General features: G+C 56.0%; 1 protein-coding gene and 1 non-coding gene across 2 annotated transcripts in view; both read right to left on the minus strand.

The window, feature by feature from the left end:
* The window catches only part of NGFR (nerve growth factor receptor), a 44,222-nt gene extending 35,252 nt beyond the window's left edge, over positions 1 to 8,970 (minus strand). Inside the window, exon 1 of the mRNA XM_048830339.2 lies at positions 8,749 to 8,970. Coding sequence (XP_048686296.1) covers positions 8,749 to 8,793 — 45 coding nt within the window. The 5' untranslated portion in view covers positions 8,794 to 8,970. The remainder of the gene's footprint in view (positions 1 to 8,748) is intronic.
* LOC125626930 (U5 spliceosomal RNA) lies at positions 4,469 to 4,579 on the minus strand. Its single transcript, XR_007353867.1, has one exon. It is a non-coding gene; the product is annotated as a U5 spliceosomal RNA (small nuclear RNA).
* Positions 8,971 to 12,141: the final 3,171 nt, after the last annotated feature.

The following is a 12,141-nucleotide window of genomic DNA, read 5'->3' on the forward strand; positions in this document are numbered from 1 at the left end:
CGGTATTTGCTTTCTAAATAAATCCTGCCCTGGCGTATGGAAGCAATAACACGCCACAAGTTGCGCGGTTAGGACAGAGCTGCATATGCATCATGTGGGTTTGGTAAACGGCAGATGAGTGAGGCCAACCTTCCTGAGAAGTGGGAGGGCTGGGTGCTTTAACTTCATAAAGTGCTTCTTGCTGTCAAGCACCCTCCCTAGCAACGCGGCATCTGCTTCCCTAGAAGAGACAGCTAGCGGCCGAGTGTTGGCAAAGGTTACGTCTTGCAAAGGCTATTATTTTTCCCCGCTGCAATGCTTGTCGGTAGAAGCAGCCAGCCGCTTTGTATGAGCTGTGGTAACAAAAAGAAGAAGGGGAGAATTGGATGGCTCAGGGCATGGTAACGAGATTCAGAGCCTTCCACCAAGGGGAGTTGGGCGCCTAAATACTTTTGAGGCTCTGGGCCCCAGTGCAAAACTAGCCCAGGCAGGGACCAAAAGGTGCTATCTGGCATTCTGCATGAAATGAGCTTGGCAGCATCACGCCACTTTCCATTCTGCACGTCACAAGCCGACAGCCACTGGCACTAACTGCCAACCATGTCTACGGTCTCAACAGAAAGGCCCAGGAATACATGGGACAGAGATACTGAAATACCTCTCTCCTTGTCCTGAGCAGTGGTCCCACAGGGCCGTCGACAAACACAGCTATACTTGAACAATGCTCTTGGCTACTGCTGAATGAGAAACATTTCCTGGGGGTGGGGTATTTTCATGAAGCGACCACTCAGTGCAACAAAAATAAATCTGCTCACAGCACTGCAGGCTGGGAACTTGCTACTTTATTGAATTGCATCACAACAGAGTGGAGAGGGGAAGCTTCCATTGACTAAAACAGGAAGTAAGGGCGAGGTGGAACATGGCTCCAACTCATAATACTCTGAATTATTCCTTTGATAACCATCTCCTACTTCGACCACATCACTAACGAACAGGTCTGTAACATCATCACTCAAAGCGCTAGGTCATATGAAGACCTCCTGACGACCGTGAAGAAGCACAAGCTGAAGTGGTACGGCCATGTAACAAGCTCATCTGGCCTATCCAAGGTCATCCTCCAAGGGACAGTACAGGGGAAGAGAAAAAGATGTAAACAGAAGAAGAGATGGATTGGCAACATAAAAGAGTGGACAGGAATGGACTTCACGGAGACTCAAGCACTGATACACAGTCATCAGGGGTGGAGACAATTGGTTGATTGCTTATCAATGATGGTGCCCCAATGACCAATGTGGTTATGGGAGCGAGGATGATGAGAGGCATAAATCATCAATCTCTATGCAATTTAAGATTCACTTTTTTTTTTAACTAATTGTGTTTCTAGCTTTTAGGTTTCCGAAGAAAACCTCCCAAATGGGAATGTATGCAGCACTGTCTTCCTGAGTCTACAGACAGATAGCTTGCCTGCTGCTTACCGCTTCTTCAAATAGCAGCAGAGTGAAACCTAGAAGCCTGGTCAGTTTCATGGCCTCTGGGAACAAGAATCATGTCAGTTTTAGTCTGCTGCTCTGGGCAGCAACACAAGAAAGCATTGGAGTTATTCATGAAGAAAAAGTCACTTGGAGATGGGTAGAGTAGCAGAAATCTGACCTCTCCAGCAGCAGCAAGTAGAGTGTGGGAAGAATAGTTAAGAGGAGTTGGAAGAGAGAAAAAGTTCTTCCTTCCTTCCAGCAAACATAGGGAGTTCACCTTTATCTGCCACCAATAGCCAGAAGCAGCTACACAAGATGGAGCAGAGTCTAGGGCGAGCATCACTGGAAGGAATCCCAGTCCCACCCCTGTTCCCAGAAACTGGGAGAGGAGCTTCTGGCTTCTCACCACCACACCCCCTCTTGACTTCCATAGTTGGGGGCAGGGATAGCTCTGTGATTTGAGCATTGGCCTGCTAAACCAGGGTTGTGAGTTCAATGATTGAGGGGGCCATTTAGGAATCTGGGGCAAAAATTGGGGATTGGTCCTGCTTTGAGCAGGGGGTTGGACTAGATGACCTCCTGAGGTCCCTTCCAACCCTGATAGTCTATGATAATATCAGCCTCTAAATAGTAGGTTAACTCTTGTGCCGGGTTGGTGTCTGGTACAGTTATCAAGCCCATCGGGACTCTAAAGCAGCATCTCCCTGCTGCACCTTTCATGAGCAATACAATTCATGCCAGAAATGAAAATACAGCATTGAAAAAAATCTCTCAAAACAAACCCTGCCAGGGGAAAAAAAAAAACGAGGCAGGAAAGACACTTTCCTGGCAATTTCTCTTGCCCACCCGCCCCTCGCCACGCAAGGGAGACGAGCTGAGCGAAGGAACCCAGTGCCTTCGCAAGCCAGCTCAGCTCCCTGCACAGCGGGCACCTCCCTCGGCCAATTCTCTGCCTCCTTTCCCAGTGTCCATTTGATAAACTCTGTGCTCTGTCTATTACAGATGCTGGTGTTAGACAAGGGCGCGCCAATTACAGGCATTTGAATGACAAAGGGCTCCAATTACCAGCGCTTGAGAGCATGTGGGCATTGGCACTGCATTCGGCAGCACGGTTAACTCGTGAGGGCCTGGGATGACTCTCTCTGGGCACGACTGCAATAAAAGACCCACGGCACCAAGCCTTGGAGGCTGGATCAAGTGATTCCGGCTCACGGGGCTCAAAACAGCAGTGTAGACGTTCTCGCTTGGGCTGGACCCTGGGCTCTGAAACCACGTGAAGGGGGTGGCTCAGAGTCTGCCCTCCAGCCCGATCCTGAATGTCTACATGGCTATTTCTAGTCCCAAGCCCCGCAAACTCGAGTCAATTGACCCGGCCTCTGATGCTCGGTGCCGCGGTGTTTTTCTTTGCCGGGTACACATACCCTCTTGTAAACGTTGCATCTCACGAGTGACCCCAAGAGATGGGGCTTCATGCTCAAGCCGGCATATCCAGGCTAAGAAGGGTCCCTGGTAAGTAAAGTAGTAACTGCAAGCTCCTCACAGGCTCTTGTATCATTATTTTAGGGCCGTGGTTCTCAACCTTTCGGGGCTCAGGACCCAGTTGTAGGTGCTTATGGCCTGTCACGACCCAGTAAATAGTCTGGGGGCGGAGGCCCTGGGGTGGTTTCGGTCGCATTCTGTCTCCTGAGAGGGTTGGGTCCTGCCCAGCACTCACCCCACAATGGCAGCTCCTGCAGCTCCTGGGCTGTGGGGCTGGCTGGGCTCGGCTCTCCTGCTCCAGGCATTGCAACCTGACTGGACCAAATTGGTGGGAGTGGAGCTGTGACCTGGCTTATGGGGCTGCAGCGCCACTCACTCAAATTTAGTCTACCCGGACTCCCGTCAGCCTGATGGCTCGGCCAACCTGCGCCGTGCTGGGACCCCAGAGGCTGCAGTGCCTGGAGCAGGGAGGCAAGCCCAGCCAGCCCCACAGCACAGGAGCTGGCTCGGGGCCCTTTGACACGTTCCGGCGACCCAATGTCGGGTGCTGACCCACGGGGTTGAGAAACTCGGGTCTAGGGCCTCTCTGCTGGGTGAGGTTGGGACTGGAGAAGCTGGGGGGGGGGGGGGGGGTTACAGCATTCCACGGTGCCCCCTGCTGGAAGAAGGTAAGAATTAAATTAGGGTTGGCCAGAAGAAAATAATCCCATTTGGTGAAAAATATTGAGGGTTCAAAATGTGTTTACATTCTGCCTCGGAAGGAAACCGAAACCTTTCAAACCTGTCCACAAAACATGAGAGAGAGAGAAAAGCCAAGGGCCCTGTGACTAGGGCAAAGAAACACCCTGACTCAAGGCTTTCCTCTGCCTGATTCCACCAGCTTCAGATGCAGTCTCCCTCTACCTGATTTAGAGCAGGCATTTGAACCCGGGTCACCCCCGGCAGCCCAGCTGAGTGCCCTAACCACTGGGCTATCACATGGTGAGGGGCTTGCTCTCGTTTTGCTCAGAAATTCCATCCTGACCCAAGGAATCTTCCTGGTGAAAGTTTAATTAAAACCGGCAAATTTCTGCCAAAAGGCTACAACGAGAGGGGGAAGTGTCATCAAAAAGTTCCCAAATGACTCCAGATGAAATTGCTTTAAGAGCCATCACACCCAGCTCACCTCTAGGGTGACCAGACAGAAAGTGTGAAAAATTGGGACAGGGGGTGGTGGGTAATAGGCGCCTATATAAGAAAAAGCCCCAAATATCAGGACTGTTGCTATTCAATGGGGACATCTGGTCACCCTACTCACCTCCTGCATCACCCCACAGTGACCCCTGATGACAGGGGCAAGGACGGCAGTAGGTGGGTCAACATTCAGTGACTTGTCCTGCATCCTTTCCGGCAGTGACTCCTCTTGCCAGAGGCTGGGGCTCGAGTAACAAACCAGCTGCTCACATTTCTTACTATGAATAGCTCTGGGAACGAATGGGACCAAAGCAGCTGTGCTTTCGGTCCCAGTCTGCTCAGGCCGGCAGGGACTGAATGAAGTGGGTTACCAAGAAGCCTCAAAAAATTGGGTAGAAACTCATAAATGTTCCTCTCCTCAGAAATCTGTAGTAAAAGGTGAAAGATTTATATGATCTGAAAAGAAACCAAAGTATAGCCAGGCTCTTACCCCAGCCTCTGCCAGGGTTCCTAGAAGCTAGAAGTGAAATATACAGGCTTTCCTGCGGCCAGTACTCCCTGCAGTGCCCCCTGCTGGGAGAGAGCAGCTGTGAGATATGGCTAATCCCTCGCAATCTGATTGCCGGGGGCGGGGGCCACTGACTGACAGCCCACACTCTGCATCCCCTGTTGTAATTCTTGCCAGGAAAGGTAAGAAGAAATGAGCAACGCCCCCTGCTCCTTGGCAATCCCTCCCCTCAGTGCTACTAAATGATGTGGAAAATATAACTTCCATTCCCAGGTTCCAGAATCCAGCCTCCCTGCCAGCCTGCCTTTCCCTTTCCGCTCTGCGTCCCGAGCACTGAAAACTCCCATAAAGATTAACACATTTATAGGAGGGCACATGGTCTACATTAGTCCAATGAAATGTGCATGTTATTAACACAACTCCTGTTGACAAAGCCACAGGTATTAACCCCATAAAGCATTATGACAGCTGGAACAAGAAGGGGAGAGTGACACCTCCATGAGCTTTTAATTGCTTTTTAAGTTGTGCTGGTGTGTGTGGGTGGGGTGTGTGTGTTTTGTTTTGTTTTTTTAAGGAAGAGGATGATTGATCATAAACCCTGGAATACATGTAGGACATGGTAGCAGGGCACATTACCAATAAATCTCTGGCATGAAAAAGATTTCATCCTGAACAGGAGACCTGGGGCAAACTTCAAGCTGGAGATGGGCCCAAAATCCTGGAGCCACACTGCCCCACAGGCTTCTCACATTCCATGGCTACTAGCCTCAATGGCCACAACCAGCAGAACCAAAATGCCAGCTCAGAATAACCCCCACCCTTTGGGGACATCTGAAATCTGGATCTGAATTCTACAGCCTGGGTCATTCGCAAGTCACAGCCCCACATGGGCAGTTTCTCTCTGCATCCTACCACTTGAGAATGGCGCTGACCAAACTGAAGACCCTTCCCCTTCCCTTCCTATTCCCCCCAAGGAGTTTATCTGCTGGTTGGGGCTGGTAATGGGACACTGAGCCTTTCGGCTCTAAGCAAGCGGTTCCAATCCAGTGCAGCTCGGTGATGACTGAAAGTTATTTCCATCTGTTCGGTGGTCTGTGTGAAGTGGGCTGATGGGTGTCTCTCTACCTTCTAGGGGCAGATGTGCTCATTGCAGTCCACAACTGCCTACCCCCCCCGCTCACACGCCCCTTGGCTGGCTGTCTCAGCAGAGAATCAAGGGTACAAGTGAACACCCCTTTGAGCCCCAGAGGTGATCCCTCCGGGTCACAGCTGAGCAGGGAGAGCACTGGGGGTCCTTGGCCTGTTTCTGCTCTGTAGATCAAGTTGTGGGCTAAGGAGGTGCAAAATGGTTTTAAATAAATGAGGTTGGCTCAAGCCCTGAAGTATGAGGTTTAAAATCCCCTCCAAAATGTGCTCAGCAGTAACTCTCATAATTCTGGGTAGTCCTGATATCCACAGAAACATCCACTCCTGCCCAGGCTGTGGATCTGAGTGGGGCTAGCAATTCCTCTGTTCCTAGGGATCTATAATATACCTCTGCCTAGGGGCCTTTTCTTCTGCTCGATCACTGCCTTTGGCTTGTGAATATTTCACTGGCCTTTCGCACTCTCCCCCCTGCAATGCTTTTAATGGTTGTCCCCTATCGTATTTGAATGGTTGGTGCCCCCACAAGAACCCAGGGAGGGCGGGGGAGGGGTGCTTTAGCAATCAAAGCACAATTGCTCTGTGATCCCCTAGCTCCTGCTCGGGTGGGAGCCCAGATCTCATGGGGGCAGATGCCCTCAGGGGGTCCCAGACTAGAGGAGAAACCCCTGGCCCCCTGCTAGCCCCTTCTGCTATGTGTGAAGGTCACAGGGGTCCGGACACTTGGGCTGCCATCCAGACTAAGGGTGAGGTTAGCTGAACTGAGCCAGCTGTGGAAAGGGGCCTGCTGGCTGATACCTTCCCTGGGCTGGGGCTTCCCCTCTCTCTGCTGGGGATGGGTGTCTGGAGCACCCCGAGCAGGGACACTGGAAGCTGCCAGGCCGTTCAACCAGACGCCTGAGGGTGTTGGAGAGACTTTGCCCCCACCCCCATCCCTGGGAAAGGGATAGCAGCAGGGGAGGGGGAGATAGGTGGGGGAGTGTCTGGAAAGGGGCACAGGCGGGTGAGTGGGGAGGAGGGGTCGGGAAAGGGAGGGGACGGGGCTGCTGGGGTGGGTGGATGGGTTGGGGAAAGGGGTGGGTGGATGGAGAGGGTGGAGGGAAGAGAAGGGAAGGGGTGTTGGATGGATGCATCACAGGGGCCAGTCTGGCCGCATGATCCCCAGCCCAGCCGCGTGCATTGATTTAAAGCCCCTCAGCATCCCTTTGTGGGCGTTCAGCTCCTTGGCTGGATGGAGCCCCCGGGGCGGGGCTCAGCCGTAGGGAAGGGAACGGAGCATGTTCCAGGCAAAGTGCCCGGTCCAGAGGGGAGAAGGTCACAGCCCAGCCCTGCTCTCTGTGCCCCTCCACACACTGTGCCTAGCAGCCCACCGCTCTGCACCCCCCTGCCTGGCCATCCTCCACCCCCGCACCCCTCGGCTAACTTCCCCCCGTGCCCGGGTACCCCTCCCCGAACCCTCTTCCCCCCGGCTAACCCCCTTCCCTCCGTCCCCCTGTAGCCCTCCCCCCAGCTAACCCCTCCCCCAGTCCCCTTGTACCCCGGTACCCCCACCCCGCTGCTCCCCTGTGCCCGGGTACCCCCCGCAACGCTCCCCGCTAACCACTCCCCCGTCCCTCTGTGCCCGGGTACCCGCCGCACCCCTTCCCCCGCTAACCACTCCCCCGTCCCCCTGTGCCCGGGTACCTCCCGCAGCCCTTCTGCCCCTTAACCGCTCCCCCGTCCCCCTGTGCCCGGGTACCCGCCGCACCCCTTCCCCCCCAACCACCCCCCTTCCCTCTCTGCCCGGGTACCCCCACAGTCCTTCCCCCGCAAACCACTCCCCCGTCCCCCTGTGCCCGGGTACCCCCCGCACCGCTCCCCCCCAACCACCCCCCTTTCCCTCTGTGCCCGGGTACCTCCCGCAGCCCTTCTGCCCCTTAACCGCTCCCCCGTCCCCCTGTGCCCGGGTACCCGCCGCACCCCTTCCCCCCCAACCACCCCCCCTTCCCTCTCTGCCCGGGTACCCCACACAGTCCTTCCCCCGCAAACCACTCCCCCGTCCCCCTGTGCCCGGGTACCCGCCGCACCCCTTCCCCCCCAACCACCCCCCCTTCCCTCTCTGCCCGGGTACCCCCACAGTCCTTCCCCCGCAAACCACTCCCCCGTCCCCCAGTGCCCGGGTACCCGCCGCACCGCTCCCCCCCAACCACCCCCCTTTCCCTCTGTGCCCGGGTACCCCCCGCAGCCCTTCTGCCCCGCTAACCACTCCCCCGTCCCCCTGTGCCCGGGTACCCCCCGCACCGCTCCCTCGCTAACTCCCCCGTCCCCCTGTGCCCGGGTACCCCCCGCACCGCTCCCTCGCTAACTCCCCCGTCCCCCTGTGCCCGGGTACCCCACACACCGCTCCCCCCCCCCAACCACCCCCCTTTCCCTCTGTGCCCGGGTACCCGCCGCACCGCTCCCCCCCCCAACCACCCCCCTTTCCCTCTGTGCCCGGGTACCCGCCGCACCGCTCCCCCCCCCAACCACCCCCCTTTCCCTCTGTGCCCGGGTACCCCCCGCAGCTCTTCTGCCCCTTAACCGCTCCCCCGTCCCCCTGTGCCCGGGTACCCGCCGCACCGCTCCCCCGCTAACTCCCCCGTCCCCCTGTGCCCGGGTACCCGCCGCACCGCTCCCCCGCTAACCACCCCCCTTCCCCCTGTGCCCGGGTACCCCCTGCAGCCCTTCTGCCCCGCCGTCCCCTCTGACCCGCTACACCCCTTGTCTCCATCCCTAGATCCGGCTGCTCCCCCCACCCCGTCCCGCCTGTGCCCGGACACCCGTCCCCTGTCCCGCTACACCGCCCGCCTCTCTCCCTGCGTCCGGCTGCCCCCCGCGCCCGCCCCATCCCTTTGCCCGCCTGCCCCGCGCCGGGCTGCCTCCTCCTCCGGGGCTCTCCAAGCGCACGGCCCCCCCCGGGCCCCGGCTCCCCTTCCCCGGGCCCGGGGCGCCGCCAGAGCCCGCGGGTTGACTCACCCCTGGGACCAGCAGCAGGAGCAGGAGCAGGAGCTTCTTCCCCATGGTCCCTCCCGCGGGCGGGCGCGACGGGGCAGAGCGAGCGGCGCTTCCCCCCGGGCCCCTGCAGCCTCTCACCTCCCCGGCGGGCTCGGGTCGGAAGAGGGAGGCAGCCCGGCTGGCTGCGGGACAGCACCTGCCTCTGAGCCCGAAGCTCGGCCCCGTTTCATTAAAACGATCGATACTGCTCTCCCACTGGCTGGGTGGCTTTTCAAAAACCCAAGTCACTGCAGCAGCCCCTCCTCCCTGTGCCGCCCCCCCCCCCCACTTCCCCTCCACCCCCAGGAATATTGTAACACACACACACGCTGGCATCTGCCTGCTCAGCCAGAGACTCTTCGGAAAGGAGCCTGGGAGACAATTTAGCTGGGAAATGCACAAACCTGACAAGACAACTTCCAGCTCCCTTCCCCTTCGCCAGCTGCCATGCATGGCCCTGGAAACGCTGAATGGCAGCTACATGGCCTGGGTTTCCAGGAGAAGGGCTACACACAGGGCCGATGGACTGCTTTCATTGGGGTCCTTCTGTATTACCCACCTATGCCTACCCCCCTCCCCCAAATCCATCTACCCAGCCCACAGCCCAGCATCCCTCCCACCCTCCCCTCCATCTGTCTGTCCACCTTTGCTCCTATTTTAGTCTTTATTTGTGGTACAGCGGCACCCAGAAGCCTCCATCGGGTTGAGGCCCCTGGGTGAGGCAGCCCGAAGAGGAAGATGACCTGCAGGCTAAATTCCCCCTTTCACCTGCCCATCCCACTGGTCTTCTTTTAAGTCAGAGCTTGCTGGTGTGGAGAGGGCTGCCCAGATGGGAATGAAGACTGGAGACTGCCCTTGTGCAGCCCAGGTCCCAAAGACGTCAGAGTCCCTTCTTTAAAAGCGAGCATAGTATTCTACAAGAATGGTCCACAATGTTTGGGCCAGACCCTCCGTTACAGTGGAGACGCGTCCAGTACAGTTTGGCGGAGAGGGGAGCAAGGAAGTGTCTTTTGCCCCTCCTGAAACTAGGCCAGCTGTGTGCAGCTCGGGTGTGCGGCATAATTCAGAGCAGCTTGAAGGCTGCTCTAAACGAGCCCAGCTGCTGGCGGTCCCTGGGGGCTGATACATCAACCAGGGACTGCCAGTCAGTCACATTCCTTTTCCCTCCAGTCCCTGTCCCTACATCGGCAGCAGGAAGGGGTGTGCCGAGGAGGAACTACCCAGGCCCTAACTTCCAGAGAATTGCCCTATACTGGGGCAAGCAATTCCCCTATCCTGGCCAGGGATGCTGGCATTAGGGTCACTGGGCCCATGCTGCAGGGGAGAATCGGAAGAATCCTGTTCTACCATAGTGTGTGGAGAGATTATGGTTGTGTATTGTATTAATTAAACACTGTAACGACATTGTTTGGGGCCATTACTGGAGAACACTGTAGTGCCGTTGTTATTATTAAGGTAAAATTCCCCTTGTCCCTCACTGCAAGCGAGGAAGGGTGGTCTTGGGGCTACCACACTGTTCTGGGGCTCAGGAGATCTGGGCTCATTTCCAAGGGTCTGCTGCAGACTCCTCATGTGACCTTGAGCAAGTCATTTAAAAAAAAAATCACTCCCTGCCTCAGTTTCCCCATTTGTAACACAGGTGCAATAGAATGCTCCCTTTGTTTGGATTGCCAGCTGTTTGGAGCAGAGGCTGTCTGCTGCTATGGGTTTTTACAGCACCGAGCACAAAGGTGCCTTGACCTCAGTTGGGGTCAGTAGGTGCTACAATAATACACATAATAAGAAAGAAAATGGTGAGTTGATTCCTTGATTGGCAGCAAGTTCTCTCCTCTGTGCACAGACCTGGTTTCTGCAGCCTCCTGCTGGCTGGGCGCTCTTCTCTTGGGCCTCGGCGTTCCTGCCCCTCCCAAAATGTCCCCTAACCCCGGGGGACAAGGAGCTCTCGAAGCCAGATGGCTCCAGCAGCAGCTGGCAGGGCAAGGCATGGGGGAACGTGAGCCTGTTCTCTAATGTTAAGTGGAGAATTAGGATGAAACTCAAGGGGGGGGTGTTGCGGGAGGGGGGAGGAGAGGGGAGCGCTGTGACTTCCTTTCTGCACCCCCAACCTATGTACCCGATCCTCCCCAGTCCTTACTGGGAGACAATGGGACTTTGGTCTAGGAAAGCAGAGTTAAGGATCTGGCCCAGCTCTGGAGTTCACTGGAAATGGGTGAATGAAAAACCAAGCCAAAGGAGGAGAATGGCCTTAATTAAGATACCGTCCTGCTCTCCAGCCAGGACCCACAACCTGGCAGCATCCAAGAAGGCCAAACCCTCCCACCCCTAGGTGAGTGCTGTGGGATTTTTGCCTGAGTGAGAAATTAAAGGTCCACCCCCAGCCGGTGCAGGAGTTTCCCCTCCTCCCTCCAGTCTCCAATCCATTGCCCCAGTTTAGTTTTCAATTGCTCCAGGAGGCTGTTTCACTGCTTCCCGGCATCAGCATTCTGACACCCCAGGCCCAAGAGACATCCCCCCACTCGCGCGTTATTGTCCTTCGCCGGTTTCCTCCCCATTGCTCATCCCGCTGTGCCTCATTAAACCTCATGCATTCCGCCCCCTTCCGGCATTTGCAGGCGGAGACCAGGGTCTTGCAGAGCAGTTGCTCAGCCAAGATATTTCAATTCTTCTGATCTTGCCTCGCAAATCAAGCCCTGCAGCTCCCCGATGGTTTTTTGGTTTTGTTTTTTTTTGACACTCTCCTTTGAACTGCCTCCAGCTGAATCTATCTTCCTGGCAATGAAGCGCCCACCGCTGAAGGCAGGAGCATGACTGCGGGGTGTGTTTTTCAGATGATGACTGTAGCACTGGTTTATAGCCCTCGTTACTACACCTTGCTTGGCTGCGAGATGCAGCGTGACGGGCTTCACCTTGCTAAGAGCAGATGGGCATTCACCCATATGTTAAATACCCTTCCTTAACCGGCTTGTAATGAAGAGGTGGTACCTCCCCGCAGACAGCTCTGGGCTGCCTTCCTGCCATTGCTAGTCTTCCTGCTGCTGGAGTAAGGACTTTGTCATATTGATCGGATCAGGCTGCGTTTCCTCTCACAAACGCGAGCTATCGACCTGCCAAAGCGGATGGGGTCAAACAGCACGAGTGGGGCAGCTGTATTCTTCTGGGCAGCTCAGTCTGCTCTCATGAGCAGCTACAAAGGATCTCTAGGAAAGTCCCTCTTTCAGAGCCTTTCGCTCAAGTCCAATAAAATTAAACAAAGGATACGGTTTGTTCTTCATCAGCCAGACGTAGCATCACACATGCATCCCACACCAGGGCAGGATCTGAAGTTTGGTTTGCTGGCTCCGCTCAGTTGTCTGTCCAGGGTGAAGCTTGGGAGCA

Source organism: Caretta caretta, chromosome 27 (assembly GCF_965140235.1).
Source record: "Caretta caretta isolate rCarCar2 chromosome 27, rCarCar1.hap1, whole genome shotgun sequence".
In the NCBI taxonomy this organism is placed as follows: Eukaryota; Metazoa; Chordata; order Testudines; family Cheloniidae; genus Caretta; species Caretta caretta.